This window comes from Trachurus japonicus, chromosome 18, assembly GCF_045865225.1.
Source record: "Trachurus japonicus isolate A0001 chromosome 18, Traja_1.0".
Lineage (NCBI taxonomy): Eukaryota > Metazoa > Chordata > Actinopteri > Carangiformes > Carangidae > Trachurus > Trachurus japonicus.
This window is the reverse complement of record NC_140924.1, coordinates 18,434,090-18,454,662: the sequence shown is the minus strand read 5'-3', so window position 1 is coordinate 18,454,662 and position 20,573 is coordinate 18,434,090. Positions and strand designations below refer to the sequence as shown.

The 20,573-nt window shown below is 42.3% G+C and overlaps 1 protein-coding gene and 3 non-coding genes across 4 annotated transcripts in view; 1 reads left to right on the top strand and 3 right to left on the bottom strand.

Moving 5' to 3' along the window:
* Window positions 1–412: 412 nt before the first annotated feature.
* trnaa-agc (transfer RNA alanine (anticodon AGC)) lies at window positions 413–485 on the bottom strand. Its single transcript has one exon. It is a non-coding gene; the product is annotated as a tRNA-Ala (tRNA).
* Window positions 486–3,766: 3,281 nt separating this feature from the next.
* Window positions 3,767–3,839, bottom strand: trnaa-agc (transfer RNA alanine (anticodon AGC)). The gene has a single exon. It is a non-coding gene; the product is annotated as a tRNA-Ala (tRNA).
* Window positions 3,840–5,155: 1,316 nt separating this feature from the next.
* Window positions 5,156–5,228, bottom strand: trnaa-agc (transfer RNA alanine (anticodon AGC)). Its single transcript has one exon. It is a non-coding gene; the product is annotated as a tRNA-Ala (tRNA).
* Window positions 5,229–10,795: 5,567 nt separating this feature from the next.
* Window positions 10,796–20,573, top strand: part of adisspb (adipose secreted signaling protein b) — a 33,538-nt gene continuing 23,760 nt past the window's right edge. Inside the window, exons 1-2 of the mRNA XM_085759037.1 lie at window positions 10,796–11,174; window positions 16,786–16,889. Of these exons, the coding sequence (XP_085615163.1) occupies window positions 16,871–16,889 (19 nt within the window). The 5' untranslated portion in view covers window positions 10,796–11,174; window positions 16,786–16,870. The remainder of the gene's footprint in view (window positions 11,175–16,785; window positions 16,890–20,573) is intronic.

The following is a 20,573-nucleotide window of genomic DNA, read 5'->3' as shown; positions in this document are numbered from 1 at the left end:
TTCAAAGTTTTATAATTACCATAAATGTATAAATACAGCGGTGAGCCCCGTGCGTAAAGGCCCCCACAGAGTCGAGCGTAATGTGCGCGTACTGTGAGCCGTGCGGACTCCACACGCACTGTCCGTGGAAGTTTGAGGTTTCACAGTCAAGCGTATGGTGTCACATTACGTAAAAACAGGTCGATGTGAAGGTTTCCCACCGAGCAGTCTATTGCGTGACACTGAATATGTGTAAGTGGAGTCCACGTGGTCGTAAAAATTGAGCATTGCACGGACAGGTCCAGCGGCGGACCTTTTTGGGTCCACATTGAGTCCACCTCGAGTACGCGCGGACGTCCAGGGAGTCATATATGCCCGAGTATGTGGGGGCCTTAATGCTGCACTATGGCACCGCTGGAGGAGAATAAGATATTGGAGGATGCGGGCATCGATCCCGCTACCTCTCGCATGCTAAGCGAGCGCTCTACCATTTGAGCTAATCCCCCGTGTAGCGCTTGCTGACTCACTCCAAATACGGACTTCGGTATATTATCTATAAATCTATACAATCTTTAAAAATGATAATGACATGTTTAATAGCATACAATTGTCATTAATTTATTAATTCATATCAAGTCAGTTTTCTGTCAACAATCAACACGCTAATCCATGTGTTATACCAAAACACCCAAAGGAGCATGATTTCACATAGGCACCGCATAGTGCACTCGCGCTGTCTAAAAATGACAGCCTTCTCTCTCTCGTTCTCTCTCTCTCTCTCTCTCTCTCTCTCTCTCACACACACACACAGCCTCTCATCTCTCTTTCACGCACGCAGCCATTGCGCATCACTGAAACAACTGAAGCTACTAGACCACACAGCCAGATGCAGCATCAATTCAGACAGGACAAAACCTCACTCAGCTTAAAGGATAATTTTCGTTTTTTACAACCTGGACCTTATTTCTAGCATAAAATATGATCATTCTACTCACCCAGACAACTTTGGTGTCATTTGGAGTAGGGCTGCACGATTATGGCCAAAATGATAATCACGATTATTTTTGTCGATATTGAAATCACGATTATTAATCACGATTATACATTATGTTAGATAAAACATGTTTTTATTGCACTTTCTATTTGAAACAAACAATAGGCTATGGGAACAAGGCTTTCAGTTCAAAATAAAACGTAAAATAAAAATAAATAATAGCCTAAAATAAAATTTACCCAAGACAAAGGGCTAGCGAAAAATAAATGCCATTGCAGAGTGCAGAGGTGTCATTCTGTACAGTAGCGTACAGATACTTGTGTAAAAAACAAAAAATAAAAAATAAATCTGGTAAAAGTAGCTGCTGATTCAACTCCTTTACTCAAATAAAAGTAAGAAAGTACAGGCTCTGAAATGTAATTTCAAAGTATAGGTAAAACTTAATTTTTTGCCATCAATGATACACAGAGATGTGGGCAAGAGTCTGTCTAGCATGGACCAAAGCACAGCACGGGTGGTTCAGCATCAATTTAGAACGAATTAAAAACATTTAATGAACAGACCAAGTGTTTTCACACAGGCAGCGTCCAGCAGGTCGGCCTAGCTCAACTGTGCTGCCACCAAAACGGCCATAGATCGCCGTTACCGGCCGTTATGATCACGGTCGGAACGTTTTATTTACACGACGTATGTAATTAACACCAAAACGGCCGCGTGGGGTGACGGGGTCTCGGTCCAGCTTTGAGACCACCCCGCAGCCCGACCTCGATCCGATCCAGAGCGAGACGGCGACAGTAGACAGCCTGAGGTGCTGCTGACTGACCAGACACAGACACACGTCATGTCTACTGTCACCGTCTGCTGCCGACATTGTCTCACTCTCACTGCAGAGTGAGATCCATACAGCCTATGAGTGAGACGTAACATCGGGCGCAGAAGGTGACAGCTACAGCAGCATTTGAAGGTGCCGACTGACCGGCCGGGACACACACTCTGGACTGTAAACAACATGTAAAGGGAGGATGCGCTGCTTGTTAGTTAGGCAGCTTCATGGAGCCCTGACCTCTCGTTCGCCCCCTGGTGGTTGGCGGACTATTGGTTGAGAAAGCGCTTGATTTGATATGCAGCACAGCCCGTTTTTTTACATGTTAATAATCGTGACGATCATCTTAATTTAATCGTGGCAGCCAAAATCGTGATCGTGATTAAAATTCGATTAATTGTGCAGCCCTAATTTGGAGTTGTTTTGAAGAAATTAGCCCCAGTGGAGCGGCGCGTATATCCGTATAATGCGAGAGCACGGGGCACGCAATGCAGCCTCTAAATAACACATTATCCGCCGCAAAACTCACTCATTTCGCCAATATTTAGTTATAATACACTAGTGCTATTCCCCTCCGAGCCCATGGTGGCATGTTATCAACATCCGGGGTCTCTAGGTTGACCTACTAACCTCTGATCTGGATGATGTCATCTCCAACCGCTGCCCGGCTCATTCTGATAATAATCATTCTGCTTCGGCATTCAGGTCCATTTTTATCTCAACCAGCCGGAGCTTTAGTGAGTCCAGGCTGAGGAGAGGAAGCCTGTGGAAGCTGAACTTCATCCAGCGGCTCATTTTGTTCTAACAAGTCAGAAACACGCAGAAACGAACCATAGCATTAGCCGTAGCAAGTTAGCCGCGCCGGGTAGCGGTCGGAGATGACATCATCCAGATAAGAGGTTAGTAGTCAACCTACAGGCGCAGCATGTTGATAACATGCCACCACGGGCTCGGAGGGGAATGGCACTAGTGTATCATAACAAAATATTGGCGAAATGAGTGAGTTTTGCGGCGGATAATGTGTTATTTAGAGGCTGCATTGCGTGCCCCGTGCTCTCGCATTATACGGATATACGCGCCGCTCCACTGGGGCTAATTTCTTCAAAACAACTCCAAATGACACCAAAGTTGTCTGGGTGAGTAGAATGATCATATTTTATGCTAGAAATAAGGTCCAGGTTGTAAAAAACGAAAATTATCCTTTAAAGTGTTAATGCCACGGCGGGCAAAATACATTAAAAGAAGGCTTACCTTTAGAAGAGTTGTATGCAGCGAGTGTGGCCACTAAACCTAAGTTCAAAGAACAGCGTCTTTCCACTGGGTTGGACATTTTCAAGCACCTGGGGTCTCATTTATAACCGTTGCGTACGCACAAAACGGGGCCTGAAAGTGGCATACGTCACTTTCCACGCCAAGGTTGTGATCTATAAAAAACAAACTTGATGGGAGAATGTGCACACCCTTAAAGGGACAGTATGTAGCTTATTTGGCTTTTATATTGGCTTATAAATACGTATTTACCTAAGTCTAATCACAACCGCACACAAATGAAAGCTGTCTCGTAGCTCAGAATAAGTTGTTTACAAATACATAGGTGGTAGGTGCACCCACCGGAAGCTGTCGTGTTGCATCGCCATCTTTGAATACGGTATGCGAAAGCGGACAAACCTGGCTCAAATGCACTATTGAGTGTCTGTGCTTGTGCCCCCGGAGGATGATGACGTGTGTTTAAAAAAATAATGATTAAAAACCGAAAGTAATTGGTCAAAGATAGTGTTATAAGTTAGCGGTTCGTTTGCGAACGTGTTTGTCCTCAGCGGCCACCGTCACTTTGCCGACGGGAGGGGTGAGCGAGTGAGCGCTGCGATCTAGAATCTGAACGCTGGATGTCACGGTTTAGCCCCAATACAACATACTGAGGCTTCAAGCAAACTCTGACCCATGCACAACAATGCAAAATGAAAAGCTATTGGAGGATGCGGGCATCGATCCCGCTACCTCTCGCATGCTAAGCGAGCGCTCTACCATTTGAGCTAATCCCCCATGCAGCAGCTGATGACTCACTCCAAATACGGACTTAGGTATATTATCTATAAATCTATACAATCTTTAAAAATGATAATGACGGGGCGGTGCGTGGCGCAGTGGGTAGAGCGGCCGCCCCATGTAGAGGCTACGGTCCTCGCCGCGGGCGTCCCCGGTTCGGGTCCCGCGTCGGGCGGACCTTTCCTGCGTGTCATTCCCCCTCTCTCTGCCTCCCCCTTTCCTGTGTATCTCTACTGTCATCACTATCAAATAAAGGCAAAAAGCTGAAAAATATACTAAAAAAAAAAAAAAAAATGATAATGACATGTTTAATAGCATACAATTGTCATTAATTTTTAATTCATATCAAGTCAGTTATCTGTCAACAATCAACACGCTAATCCATGTGTTATACCAATACATAGGCACCGCATAGTGCACTCGCGCTGTCTAAAAATGACAGCCTTCTCTCTCTCGTTCTCTCTCTCTCTCTCTCACACACACACACACACACACACACACAAACACACACACACACAGCCTCTCATCTCTCTTTCACGCATGCAGCCATTGCGCATCACTGAAACAACTGAAGCTACTAGACCACACAGCCAGATGCAGCATCAATTCAGACAGGACAAAACCCCACTCAGCTTAAAGTGTTATAAACAATGCCACGGCGGGCAAAATACATTAAAAGAAGGCTTACCTTTAGAAGAGTTGTATGCGGCGAGTGTGGCTACTAAACCAAAGTTCAAAGAACAGCGTCTTTCCACTGGGTTGGACATTTTCAAGCAGGGGCCTGAAAGTGGCGTATGTCACTTTCCACGCCAAGGTTGTGATCTATAAAAAACAAAAACTTTTATATTGGCTTATCATATTTACCTAAGTCTAATCACAACCGCACACAAATGAAAGCTGTCTCGTAGCTCAGAATAAGTTGTTTACAAATACATAGGTGGTAGGTGCACCCACCGGAAGCTGTCGTGTTGCATCGCCATCTTTGAATACGGTATGCGAAAGCGGACAAACCTGGCTCAAATGCACTATTGAGTGTCTGTGCTTGTGCCCCCGGAGGATGATGACGTGTGTTTAAAAAAATAATGATTAAAAACCGAAAGTAATTGGTCAAAGATAGTGTTATTAGTTAGCGGTTCGTTTGCGAACGTGTTTGTCCTCAGCGGCCACCGTCACTTTGCCGACGGGAGGGGTGAGCGAGTGAGCGCTGCGATGTAGAATCTGAACGCTGGATGTCACGGTTTAGCCCCAATACTACATACTGAGGCTTCAAGCAAACTCTGACCCATGCACAACAATGCAAAATGAAAAGCTATTGGAGGATGCGGGCATCGATCCCGCTACCTCTCGCATGCTAAGCGAGCGCTCTACCATTTGAGCTAATCCCCCGTGTAGTGGCTGATGACTCACTCCACGGACTTCCAGTAATCAGGGTTTCGAGAAATTTTTGGCTAATCACATTTTATATTATCTATAAATCCAATGTTTCCTCTACATTCATTTAGGAGTGGCGGGCTGCCATTCCTAAATCCTAGCCGCCGCGCCTTCAAAAAAACAAAAAAAAACAAAAAAAGCCTTCCTAGCCAAGCCAATACTATCCCTTTGGTTAATTAAAGAGAAATGATACCAAGACCTTTACCAAAACTGGGATGATTAGCAGCACCAACCATATGCAACATCAACTTAAAGCTGGCCTGTGGAGTTTATACATATAAAACAATGTCCGTTACATTGCAGCCACTGCCAAACGACTTATTAGGATGATCATTGAACGCATCTCCACCACACAACAGTCCCTGGTTTACCCAGGAGCGCAATTGCCTCTGAGGAGCGACTTTCCCGCGCTGTCGCACAGGGAATTACGCATGCAACGCAACGTTCGGATTTGACGTAGGGTTTAGAGCGCTGGTAAACAGAAGAGAAGAAGAACATGTTATCTTATTTTTGTCTAGTCTGATCTGCAGCCGGTGGAAGCACTGACACTGCAGCCACCGGAGCGGAGGAGACCCGACGGCGGATTCGTCCCGCCCCCCTCCCCCCCGACACGCACCGCACCGTAACTGGAGAGATCCGCCCGGTGAGCGCGTTCAGAGTCGACCACCGTACCCCCCCTCTCGCTGACCTCCGCGGTCCTGGACCGCACAGGTACCAGGAGACCAAGACCCCCTGTCATGTCGGTCCTCCACCCTCTCTGATCCGCCGCTAGTTGCCAGAGCCCCGCGGAGCCCAGTCTCTCCCTCCTCTCCTACACTTCAGCACCTGTCCTGCTACAGCTTGGCTCGCTCCACTGTCCTTTACTTTTGAAGTAGCTATAACTAATAATAATGCAACGTATAGCCTAACTATACACGCGTATGAGTGATCAGAACAGTAAATTGTTTACGCTACTTTTAAAAGGAGTAAAGTCATTTAAAACGAGGAGCGAGCCGAGCCGACACTGTGCAGCCCAGGACAGGTGCTGAAGTGCTGATGAGAGGAGTGGACAGACCGGGCAGGAGCAACCAGCCACCGGCCGTCTTTAATGTCCCGAGACCTCTTTCAATCCGTTTAAGGTTATTTGTTTGTGTTTAGGGAGGCTATATTTGCTTAGAATATTTTTTGGCAACCAGAAAAGCAATGTTTGACCTGGCGTGGCGGCGCCATCACACTCGCTCGCAAAAAAAAAAGACAAGAAAAAAGGAAAGAAAAAACGCACTTACACACATTTTGGAGGAGGGAAGCGCGTCACAGCATCATTTTTATTAAATCATAGTTTTCTCTAAATTAAGACAGTGTGCGGGACTATTTTTCACCCAGCCCCCCCCCCCCAAAATGTAGGCCTATGTATAAAAATATGAAAATAAATTGCGTGTAGGCCTAGATATCGTTTAGGGATTTTTTTTTTTTTTTTTTACTAAACGTTTACAGTTTCATTCCGTGTAAACGTTTACACATGTATAAGGTCACACCCCTAAATAAATGCCAAAGCTGAATGGCCACAACTTTTTTTTCTCTTCCTACTTCGCCAGTCACCTGGTTGCCTGGTTACCTGCACTTACCGTTCGGGGAGGGAGGGGGGGAAGGGGGGGTTCAACGTCATCGAACGGCGCAGGCTGACTGTTGCAGTAGCCTACTCGAAAAAAAACACGGCTGATGGCTCGTAATGAGCAGAACTCCACAGGGCAGCTTTAAGTTAACTCTTTTTGACTACTACTCATTCTGCTTCCATCTGCTCCATTTTTTTTTTACAAACTTCAGGGTTTCCACTACATGTAATTGATTGTGGCACACCGCCATGGCAAAATAAAAGCCCCCACACCTTCAGAATGATGATTTTTTTTTTTTTTAATGTTGAAACAATGTAAAGCAGGGTTTCCACTACCAGTTACCATTACTTTGCACCCCTTTCCATTACACAGTTACAACTCTACTCGACTTATTGGTGCTTCTTATTGTATATTGCTTGTTTTACCATGTCATTGTTTTTTTTTTATTATATGCTGTTACTGCTTTTATTGGGTTTTTTTTTTAAGGGGTTGAGAGAGAGCCAGGGCAGACTACATTTCACTGCATTGACTGTACACCGTACTTTTTAATGTATATGACAAATAAAACTAACTAACTGACTCGGTTTAGGTGTTTTTCAATCACAGCTGAGTTCTTCATAGTTCCTCCTCACAGTAAAAACGAAACTTATCAACCAGCACATCCAGCGTTTCCCATTAAAAAACGAGTCTGTGGCGCCCCCCTCAAACTTATTTTTGTAATGCTAAATATGACTGTTGGCTGTGTAAATATTTAATGTTACACAACAGTTAGTTCCGACCGGTCCCAACCGAGCAATTTGATTGGACAACGAGACATTCCATAGTGCTGATATACAGTATAACAGCACTGGGACTTTTCCAGACATAATCACTCCGCTGTACGGGCGTTCTAATAACGTTATTAGCTAACGTTACATCAGCTGTTAAATATCTTAGATTGTGGCAAACTTTGCACGGTAAAGATGGACATATTTCCAAAAATAACATTTGATTTGAACTATGAATGGTCATCATCAGACTCGGAGGAGGAGGGAAGGGAAGGAAAGAGGCCTGGATACATCAGCGCAAACCAGGTGTGCTGATATGACATCAGCCGACCTCGACAACTTAGAGAAGAGCAAAAATGAAGCTAACACTGTAAGGCAGACAACCTGGGCTCTGAACTGCCTTCAGACCTGGATGAATCTAAAAAATATCCAGGTCAACTTTCAGTCGATTAAGAAGACCGAGCTGAACACGGTGTTGAGGCAGTTTTATGGATCGATCCGGACAACTAAAGGGGAGCTCTACAGCATCAGCAGCTACCTTGGACTTCGGGCTGGATTAAATCGATACATCAACGAACCTCCAGTTAGCCGTTTGTGGAATTTGATGCAGGACCCAGAGTTTACATCAGCTAATAATGTTTTCAAAGGAGTCGTCAAAGAGATCAGAAGGGCAGGGAAGGACAGAACAACACATCACCCCCCGATCTCACCTGAAGACCAGCGCATCTTAAAATATGCGGCAGCGCTGAGTCCAGACAATCCTCAGGGTTTACTGAACAAGGTCTGGTATGACATTCAGTTGCACTTTGGACGCAGGGGCAAAGAGGGGAATCGGGACCTCAAACCTGACTCATTCATACTGAAAAGTGACGACAACGGAGCTAAATATTTCACAATGTCGTTCAATGAGGAAACAAAAAATCATAAAGACCCGCTGGAGAGAGACAGAGAAAACCGGAGGGGCGCTATGCCTGCGGCCTCGTGCCTACGACCGAATCACACCCGTGCTGATATACAGTACAACAGCACTCCCTCTCATGTGATATTGCTTAATTATCAAAAGAAAATATAAATAGGTCGCTTTAGTCTACGGACAACTTTTATGAATCCATACAGCTATGACGTCAGAGTAGAACTGGAACGCAGCATTGTTGCCAGGTGCCATTGACCTTGTTTCGACCTCCACGAAAAACTCCTGTTTCTTCTTTAATCTGCCCCTTTTGCCAGTCCATCACATACAAGGCACGATAGAAACACACGCAATCATGGTTAAAACTTGTGTTTACCGGTTGATAGTTCTTAAATCAGTATGATGCCGTGAGGTTACATAAGTTTGGAGCTCAGCTACGTGCGCAGGCGACTGTTAGCATGTCCTTACGTAACAGCTAGGGAGCGCGTCCTGCTGTAACGTAATTACACCGATAGTAACTTTACTTTATTTAGCATGTCATCCCACAAAAACACATTATTTATCGTCACAATTCACTTTAAACAAATAAAACCGATTCATTTTATGTTAATCATTCTTACCGTGAAGCCGGACTTGCTGTTAGCTGGAAGCTCGCAGTCGGTGCCTCCAGGTGTGTCGCAGTACCTTTAACCTCCGCATGCGTGATCTTTACGAGCCGAAACGTATTGGCCGGTCGATACATTTTGTCCTTTTTTTGTTAAACTAAAACAACTGTTTGATAAAGGTTAATATTAGCTGAAGAGGTGAAATATTCCTGCGCGAGTTTTCTCTGTTTCCATCGACGGGCGGCTCATGTCAAAGGAGGGGGAGGGAGGGGTGGTGAGCGCTTGGCTTCTGGGTAAAAAAAAAAAAAAGAGAGCGAGAGAGAGAGAGAGAGAAGAAAAACAATGACGAAAATGTATTTATTTTCCCTAAAAGATTTGTATTGATATGTTACGTAATAGCTGTTTCTTAACATGAAATCTGTTTTCTCGCTAATTTTATCCTATTTATTTTAATTTTCAAATTCCCTTTGCAAAGTTTTTTTGTTGTTGTTGTTGTGTGGTGCTGGGACAAACAAATGTCCCTTCTTGGGGGATCAATAAAGTTAATTCAATTCAATTCAGTCTTATTGACACATTATTAACGTCCCTTATGTAAAATGCTTAAAACGCATGTTCACGTTAGTTATGCTACTCTGTGTATTCCTGAGGTCAAACTACCAATAAATTAATTTATAAAAGTGACGAAGTAAAAAACAAGACAGACACACAGAGAGAAATGTTGCACCAGCCACACTGTAAGGTAGCGTATTCTGTGATAATAACAAGAAACAACACTATCCAGTGAGAGTGCACTCAAAAACATTTATTTATACACTTAAGTAAACATATACAATTTAACGTTTTCGGCTTTGTGAAAGTAAGATGCCTTGCATGGTAGCTATAGTTGTTCACTCGTGTGTCTACTAGTGTACAGCTGAGTGGTGTAATGCACAGGACACGATATAAGTCCCATGAATATCTTTTCACCACCTAGAAGAAAGCCTTATTTAGAGAGAAAGAAAAAAAACAACTTTTCCGGCTTATTCAAGGTAATGTTGATGATTTATTAATACTTTATTTATCTTAATGTAAATGCATTTTTCCCAGCCTATGAAGGAATCAAGAAATATTGTGTAGGTTGAGTGACAGAATCGTTGCAGCCAACCTCTACATCACTGTTTCCAGTTACTGTACTGTCAGGAAAAAAGGTTTCCCTAAGGCAAATAAGAACATCTACAAAAAAAATAATAATTTGTCCCTGTTGTCATAAATAACCTCAACCAGCAAAGATAAACATTTTGAAGCCAAATCAAACCACTACCACTGCATAATGCACTTATACTGGATTTTATACTTGACTTGATACTTTTTCATGTGGCTGCTACTGTGACTGATTTATCATGTAGCCTAAACTTTTTATGCGAATAATTTAATGGGTTGCTGCTGATGTTATGAAATGTTTTATTTATTTATTTAATTTTTATAAATGCGTTTTTATGCAAAAGTAGACAAAGTATTTCTATTCTATTTTCTATTTTCGGTGCAGTACTCGGATTACACCGCTAGATGGCGCCACCTCGCTACAATAAAGCGCCGGTGGCTGGAGCCGGAGCTCGAGTCGAGGTCAGCTTTTCTTGCCCAGCTTTGATCCTCACTCCTCGGCTGCTCGGAGAGGAGAGAGGGGCGGTTGAAGCTCATCCGGGGGACGACGGGTGAAGCGTTTTGTTGGATTTATCCACCTGTGTTGTTGAGAGAAGACCGGGCTGTGCGAGCAATCAAGCACGAGAGAAGCTCCGACCAAACCACGTGACCAAATGCGGAACTAGTCGAATAGAGAAAGTGTATCGGAGAGGAGAAGAGAAGAGAAGAGGGGAGTGGAGGCTTTGCTGCTGCTGCTGCTCGGTTGTGTTTGGAGCCGCTGGTGCTTTTACTCGCTGCTGTCTGTCCCTCTGCCTTCAAACAGCACCTGCATACAGCGACCACAGCGGGTTGTTTTCTCTGTCTCCACGCGTCGATGTACGACCCCCTCCTGCCCTGGATGAAGTAAGGTAAGCTTGTCTGGCAAAGAAAACTAAACAAAAGAAATTAGCTGTCTACATTTGGCAACTTTTTTTTTTTAGGGAAGAGCAAACATGTTCATTGATTCATGTTATTACTGTTAGTGCTGTGCAAACTGTTGGCGCTGTTAATGCTATTAAAGTTACTTTAACGTTATGTTTACATCCCGATGGTGCAAAGTAACTAAGTAGGAATTAGGCCAACTTGACTACTGTATTCAAGTACAGTTTTGAGATACTTTTACTTGAGTATTTTCATCGTGGTACTTTGTACTCAACTACATTATAGACAGAACTCAACTCAAGTAATTCCTTCAGTTACTTTGCAGAATAGGACCCAAAGCAGTTGTTATTGTATATTACAGGTTAAACTATTGAGTTGATTTATTGAATTTCACCAGCATTTACCAGGTGCAATGATAAAATTATAATCCAAAAGCTCAATATTGTGAAATTTGTGTTTATACCTTTGGTACTTACTCGTCAGGTAGCTACACCTTGCTCATCATGAAGGCTATAGTGTTCAGTTAGAGCTGAAACTATGTCAGAGATGTTGATTCAATCAACTGTATTATCATTTTGGAGGCTGTAATTGGAGGTGCTGTTGTGTTGATGGGTGTCAAGTATCAGCTTGTCCATCCTGTTGATAATCCCAGTGAGGGTACTAGGTTCAATGACAGAAATGTAATACAACTCCACAACACCACACCTACAGTCAACAAATGACCTTAAATTGTATAAAGAATAAGAAAAACGTAACACTTAATGAGTAATATGTCTTTTCAGGGGTTGGTCTGCAAAAAGTCCTTCATGCTTCTCGAGCAGAAGTAGAGAGAGCACAGCAATGATACCCAATGATATACTTAGCCTATAGTTTATTTGCTGATTATCTTCTTGCCGAAGTGTTTGGTCTATAAAATGCTATTAGCAATGAATTCCTATAATAAGATGCTAAGAGGCTTGGTAGATTGATTTTGATTGCTTGTTTTCGTCCAATAAACTTAAAGATGTTCGATTTACTATCACATAGGATGATGATAACCAGGATATTTTAAACATTTAGGAATAGGAAGCTGGTGAACTGTTGGCCGTTTTTGTTTGAAAATTTTAATTTCTTGCATATGAATGATTAACTTTGAGCCATTAATCAATAAATTGCCTGATTCTTTCAGTAGGCTAATAGTAACAATAGTCCACAGCTTGTTTACCGGTACAATAAAACTCAAAAAGCAAAGGGGATGCACCACATACTGTAGGTTAACACTGTGGTGAGGTAATGTCAGCTTTATAGTGACAGTCATGTTTCCCGTCACTCTCGGCGTGTGCACTGTTTCACACGGAGACTTTCCAGAAATAACGAGCATAAATTCAAAGCAGGAGGGGAGTACCTGTTGCTGCTCTCTGTGGCATCTGCAATTTAAATTTGACAACTGTGGCTCAGAGCGGAGAGGGAGAGCTGTCGGTAACAAAGCCTGACTGGGTCTTCTGGACTTAAATAAGGCGGTCATGCATGCAAATTAAGTTCAGCGCTCACGCCCTCTGAAGGTTACTGTGGTGGGAGCACGTCTGCACAAAGCAGCTGGTACCACAGAGTGAATATGCAACAACCAGAGCTCAATGAGTGATTTAAGCTGTCATGTCATTACTAATTATATTAGGGATGCACGATAACTATCGATACAGATAATTGTTGGCCTGATATTGGCTGATAATTATCTGCCAATAAGTCTGTTAATGACATTAGAGCCAGTTATGATGAGCCAACATTGCCTTGATTTTGCTCCATTTCCGCCCATTTGTCCCCTGAGTTGATTTGAAACAATAACAAATGTTGATTTTGAAGAGTCATAACTGTTTTTCTTATGATAACAGTAGCAGTTATATTAGAGGAAGAACTATAATATAATGTTTAATTCATCTTTTCACTACATCTTAACCTTTCTTAACCTCAGGTGTGTATATAAACTATTAAAAATGTTATCGGTATCTGCATTGGTTATATGAAGCAGGAAGTTATTGGTTATCGGTATCAGTGGAAAAAAAGAGTCATCATGCATCCCTGATTTATATACATCTTCACCTGTGTGGCAGCACAACCAACAGCTCCGTTTTAGAGGACTCGCCACTGCAGGACGAGCCCTAGGTGTTAATGGTTCATTAAGATTTGAGTCATTTACCATCATTTCTACGTAATTTGATGACTTAAGAATTGCCACAGAGATCTGGCAGCAGTATCAAAAACAGGTCGAAACAAGCGTATCCAGGTTCTTTTAAAGTCTTTGTTTGGAAGTGAACCTGAAAATGAATGCACACAGGTGTCTGTAATAACCAAAGAACCCTGAAAGCTGTGATGGATTTACAGTGGTTTGTCTCCCACACAAGTTGAGGTTGTGTTTAAACCCTGTCGCAGTGTCTTGATTAACCCTGTTATATCCCAGATCAGTTTGCTGCTAAAGATGTAAGGTCCAATGAACAGGGATTTGATTTAAGCATGTAGTAGGCTATACAGTGGCAGCCACCACAGAAGATACTACAGCTTTAATTCATATGCTTTATATATCTATAATATCTATTGTAGGTGAGAGAGAAACAACTTTTTGATTCTTCTTGTATCCCCTAGACATATAGATAACTGACTATAAAAAATCTTTGAATTTTGACATCTTGAATCTTGATAAACCCAGATTTATTTTGGTTGTTTGAGGGTGATATGTTGAGTTGCTTCTGATTATTGTTGTTATAGGCTGGATTGCACCAACAAGGTTTAATTTAATCTAAGATTAGCTCTAATCAGAGATTAGTAAAACTCAGTTTAAAATGAGTTAATCCATGTTTAAAATTAAGCAGAGCTCTGTTGCACCATTTAAAATTAATCTCAGTTTAGTAAAACTCAGTTTAACTGAATTTAAACTGAATTTAAACTGATTTAAATCAGTAGGGACAAGTGTGTATAAAGGAAACTAATTAAATATGCGAAATGGAGTTTTGTTCGTTGCAGTTTGTAAACAAAACATTCAAGCTGGGCGGGCTCAACTGTGTAGACTAGCCTCCTGCCACTGACAGCAGCAGTCAAGACCGCAGAGGAAACAAAATGCCGATACCCGCCGTCACCAACACGGAGCCTCTGGTTTTGTTTTGTTTTTTAAACAGGAGAGCCGAGCTGGGAAGACGGTGTTAGCGGTGGATGCTAACCACTACCACTAGCCGGATTTAGCATCGAGCTAGCTCCCCACAACGGTCCTCATACTTGTTACCAGTCGAGGCTTTAGTTGTCAGTGATGGTCAGGAATCGGTCTGCAGCTCCAGCGCTTCACTCAGACTGTATTTCTTTCTTTTGTCCTCCTGACTGGTGCTGCTGAGAGAGAGAGATGTGCTAGCACTTGTTAGCATCAGAGACAGCTAGTGCAGCTAGCAGCCCTGAGCCTTCTACTCTGCTGCAGTAGCATCACCTGAGCTCTGTCAGAGAAAACACCGTCTCTCTCCGTCTCTCTCCAAAACAAAGCAAAAGAGAGAAAATTGAGAGACAGAGCCTGTCTCTCAATTTTCCTCAAGGAACTTCATAATTTTGCTCACTCCGGCTCAAAAATGCAGCCATTGAAAAAATTAAACCTCCTCCACTGTCAGTTTAAAATTAACCCTAGATCACAGTTTAAACTGGAGTTTAAAGTTCTGGTGCAACAGGATTAAAATTAAACTTAGTTTAGAGTAAAAATTAAACTGAGGTTTAAAGGGAGGTTTAAATCTAATCTGTCTTAATTTTGAACTAGGTTTAAAATTTAGTGCAACAGAATTTAAACTTAAACCATGATTTAATCTGGTTTTGAAGTTAAACCTTGTTGGTGCAATCCAGCCATAGTGTCTTATAAGTCCATAAGTAAGGAATTCAACTAATTAATCAATCAAAATTGATGTAAGCATGTATAACACTACAAAGTTTTAGCAGGACTTCACATGTCACTCTAGTTCTCCCACAGCTGGGAGGTTTGTACGTCTGAGTCCCACCAGTGGTTTTCTAATCATAGCGACCCATTTAAGAGCTCAAAACAGCAGCACACATTCCTCACACCTCTAAAAGTGGACCATCCTCTGATTTCAGACTATTCTCAGTGGTCGTGACATTGTAGGTTTTCTGTTTCATGACATGACTCCACTCGTGTTGTAGCAAGAAATGCGACGACTCTTGGCGGCAAGTGGCAAACTTCACTCGTCGCAGCGTCTCCGTTCCCGGCCTCGCTTAAACTGAAAGGAGGAAGTAGAAACCAAATGTGTTTCTGGGGGTCAGCGACCTCACATATGTGCCTGGTTCTGGGTAGAAAATGTGTAAAAGGAACAATTAAAGAGAAATGCATCTCTCTGGAGGGGAGCGTCAGATTGCTAAGAAGAAGGTCAGACCTGCCTGATGATATTTCTGAAGAGGGAACGTTTCCAAGGCCGTTTTCAGTCTGGCAGCATCTCAGTTTTGATATTATAAGATTGCTTATCAAGCCTGGGCAAACATATACTGCATGTAGGTGGACGGCTGTTTACATGTTCCTCATCTTTTAAGCTTGGCGAGAGAAAACATCTCCAGGTTTCACACTTGCAGTACGTTGCTCGCAGGTATTGAACATTCACAGTAATCAAAAACAAGTGTGTAGGCAAGCCAGTGTGAAAGTATGGCTGCTGCTCTGTGTCTTTTCTTCTTATTTGTTGAAGAGATTCAGTTCCAGCTTTGATCTCAAAGGAGGAAAAAGTCCTCCAGGTCCAGTCTTGAATAGTCAATGAATCCCTGTCATGATGTGGAGAGATGTGTGTGTGTGTGTGTGTGTGTGTGTGTGTGTGAATCTTTATTCTTTCAAACAAAACAGATGTGTAGAGGGAACGAAAACACAAAGAACAGGATTAATGAAGCAGTGTTTTTCAACCTTGGCACTTGAGAGGGCGGGAGGTTTGTGTGATAATGTAATAATAAGTTATTTTTGGTCATTTAACACATTCACCTGGTTGTTAATATTATGTAAAGTCGCAGCTTTGGAGGAACCTGTCAGAGCTGCTGCTCCTGTTGTATAACAAGGCTGCTCTCTGGAGTATTATTATTATTGTGATAATAGATTAAAAAGACCTGCCAATAATGTCTTAAAATGCACTATATCTGTTTATTTTCTACATTTCATATTACGTATGTATTTCATATTAATGTTAAGCACATCCCAGAGATGTAATGAACGTTATCCATCTGTGCGGAGCCCACCAGCAGCAGCTTCAGCCCCTTGCTTAATCCTCTTAGACTGTTGTTGTTTTCCTTTAATTGAAGTCTCAGCTGGGAGTCTATGGTATTCCTGGCTTGACTAGTGCAGCACAGCTGTGCTCGCAGCTGAAATATACAGGCGAACCTGGGGTCGTGGATTTAGAGAGAGGAAGGAAAAACACCCTCGGAAGCTCACTTCTCATTTAGTTTCTCTCTCATGTGCAATCTTTTACCTCCTGTCTTATCGCCTCCTGCTCCACCGTTGATCTAATCACTGCAGCCCGTTGTGTTCTCTTCTGTCTCCCCTCTCTTTATCTTTATGTCTCGCTAAATGCATCACTCTCATCGTCCTCTCCATCCTAACTTGTTTTGCAGGGTCCTTCGTAGGTCACGCTGCTGAGATGACAAGGCTGTGACAGTGTGAGTCCAAGTGTGTCTGTGCTGGACCATTTCCTGTGTCATGGCTGCTGCAAAAAAGAGTGAGTATACATTATTATACAATTACCCAGGTGTTCACTTACTTTGTTTGTTGTTACTTTGTTCTTTTCCTTTGTGAGAAAGTCAAAGAAAGCCCTGGGGAGAAACCATTAGGGGACAAACGGTGGTTAATATTCACAGTGTCGTTTGCGGCCGAGGCTGACCCAGGATCAGTGTGTATGTGTCTATGGATCAAGCTGTCTGTGTTTGTCTTGGTGAATAATTCAGCCCTGTGTCAACACACTGGAAAATTAGTTGCATATATGTATTTTCAAAACCAACAGAAAGTCCTGACCACTGGTCCCAGAAAGGGAAAGGAAGCCAAACCACCGTTAAACCCACTGCTATTAAACCCACATCTGATTTCCCATAGGCCCGTCTCAGCTTCAGTCCTCTCTTCTTCTTTTAAATCTTCCATCTCTGGCCCCGACGATGATGGGAAAGCTCAGATTCAAGAACACTTTCACAGTTTTAATTAAATTTTTATAGTAGTCATTTACAAAAATGAATAGAAAGTTTATAGGTGCATATTTCACATGGGCTGGGATGGACCACTTCAATTACACATGAGCCCTTTTACCCCATGCCGGGATGGAAGTGATCATAATGTTTGAAGCTCTATCCTATAATCTGCTGTAGGTGAATTAGACTTCCTTAATCTTTATCCTGCATTCAGTGTTTCTTAGAAGGGATTGACTGCTGCAATAAAATGGAGGAGGAAAAAAGAAGAGAGTGACAGATTCTTTAGTGTAATTTATTGTGATAGAAAAACCCCAAATTAACCTTTTCACCGGCGAGACAGCCCACAGGCGCTCCAGGATGGTTGATCGATCAGATTTAAATTCACAATCAATTTTTTTCTTTTCAGTCGGGTCTCTTAGGGGAATAGGATATATAAATATATAAATGTATAAACGCCGGCGAGTCAATGCCAGCGTCGGCATGAGAGGGTTTTGCTGAGGCAAGCAAACGTATTTCCTCGATGTCCTCAATGGATTAAGGTTGGCGAGAGAACAAGTCGTGGTAGAGAGCTGTGAATGATCCATCATGTTTATGTTATGACCATGAAAAGCCCTCTGCCCTTATGAGTGTATGGGTGCTTGTTGTCTTTAAGGACCACTCTGCAGGCCTTTGTTCCTTTTTTTTTGTTTTTTTTGATAAGGTCACTAAGCGAAGGCCGGCGCAAAGGGAGCTGTTCTATTGACTTCCTGTTGATGGCATTTTACAAAATGTATTTTTCATGTGTCTCTGAAGAGCTGAAATGTCAAATTAAGAGTGTTTGTTGCCTTTTTTATGAGACGAGAGAGAGAGAGTTAGGAATGTGTTATTACCACCTTGGGGGAAATAAAAAAGGGAGTCAGTGGTAAACTGCATAAACAACATAATTTCATACAAAGTGAAACTGTGAAGCTTTAAAGCTGAATGTGGAAAAATTTGAACAGTTTTTTTGCTTTTTAGAAGAAAAAAAACAGTATTTTTGTTGCGTGCTAAATACTAACATGTGGTTGTCAACTCATACAGTCAATAGCATAAAACAGGGCTGCAATGATTATTATCACTATTTATGAATCTTCAGATTATTTTTTTGACTAATCTTAAATGTACTATTTATCAAAAGCTTCTTTAGCTCTTCACTCTGCCTAAAACCCAAAGATATTCAGTTTACGGTGTTGTCATATAGAGAAAAGCAGGTACAAATAGCACATCCCAAAAAATGTAACACTGGTTGCACAGGGTAAATATGAGATGAAGAATAGAGTCATGTCTGATGAAGGGCAGGTGCCCGAAACGTCACGTTTATTAAATTTTCAAGCAGCAGCTTCTGGTGTGCGGACTCTATTCTTCATCATCATGTAGAGAAAAGCAGCAATCATCACATTTAAAGGAGGAATTGGTGAATATTTTGTGACTTTAATTGAAAAAAATTTTAAGATTTAGTTGATGAGTTTAACAATTTCTTGACTAATTGTAACAACTTTGTACAGTCACTCTCAGCCCATCCCAAAATGTTGTCATGGACATGTTTTTGTGTTTCTGTTGCAAGGATGACTCCACCAGTACAAATTACTGACAGATGACTGGCCCTAAAGAAGCAGTTGTTCTGAGGGGAGATGCATAAAGAGAAGAAGGGGAGATGAGGACACAGGAGAATTTGTTTTTGTTTGTGTGTGTTATTTCTGACAATGGCTGCTATCAAATTTGGCACATGCTGGAGGCCCAGGTGTGTTTTGTTTATTGGTGTGTCCTCACCAGCCATTGAAGCTTTTGATTCGCAGTTTGTGTGTGGAGAGAGACGACTCAGCGCTGATTACAACCAAATGTGGTGTGTTTGTTTTCGGTCCTGGACTCGTTCTTGCTGCACAAACACGCAGTTTTTTTTTCTTTTTATTTGAAAGAGTTCAGACAGAAGACGACTGATGGACTGACAATACTGTAATACTCAGGAGAGCAGAGCCACATTCACCGACAGATAGATTAGTGGAGGGACAGCAGCACATAGAGATTAATCTGAAATAAGCCAGTTCAGTCGGGTGTGTGTGTGCGTGTGGGTGCGTATGCATGTTAATTTGCGTGTGCACATGCATCTGTCTGGTTGTGGGTCTGCAACTACTGAAGAGGGTAAGTGTGGGTGTGTGTGTGTGTCCCTGTTCTCGCTTTGTCTGGGATTATCCAACCCATCTAAAAGGCCACGAGCTCAGTACTGTGATAATGAGCCTGACACAGAGGCGTGGCCCCGGCGCTGTTGTGCTGTCGTGCAAGGACAGAACTAAACACAAATAGAAACTACAACATGAAAAGCCAGCGCTGAAAAGAGTGACGAACAACCAGGGAGCAGTTAGTTACTGTAGCTGTGGCAGTGACAGATATGTTGTTCTTGTTTAAACGAGGTAGCAGGCAGCAACGCCGTAAATTAATAATCACCGTGACAACAGTGGAGATGGGACATGAAGATGATGTTGAACAGTGTTGCTGTACAAATTAGAGCTGGACCAGTATGGGATTTTTGGGGCCAATACCTATCTATCTATCTATCTATCTATCTATCTATCTATCTATCTATCTATCTATCTATCTATCTATCTATCTATCTATCTATCTATCTATCTATCTATCTATCTATCTATCCATCCATCCATCCATCCATCCATCCATCCATCCATCCATCCATCCATCCATCCATCCATCCATCCATCCATCCATCCATCCATCCATCCATCCATCCATCCATCCATCCATCCATCCATCCATCCATCCATCCATCCATCCATCCATCCATCCATCCATCCATCCATTTTGTAATGATCCCTTAAATGGTTCAAACACAAGTATCGGAGGCTCAACATTTCACTGTTAAACAATAAAAAACTTGGCGTCAGTGTAGCACTGCCGTAAACTCTTGGAAAATGTCAATAAAATTAACAAAATTTTAAAAGGCGAAACCTTTTAATGAATAATAACACACTTTCTTTTCACAAGCCCCTGTCAGTCGCACGGTGCCGTGTGGAGCAAACCTAGGCTACTGTATATAAAACTGAGTGAACATAAACCAAACATTTTTCTCTAGTGGATCAACCAAAGCCAAGACTTCATCTCTAAACCAAACCCAGTCAGTTTGCAGTTCGCCTGAAAAGTTTAAAGACACAAAAAAGTTTTCAAATCAGTTCATATTGGCTCATATTTGCTGA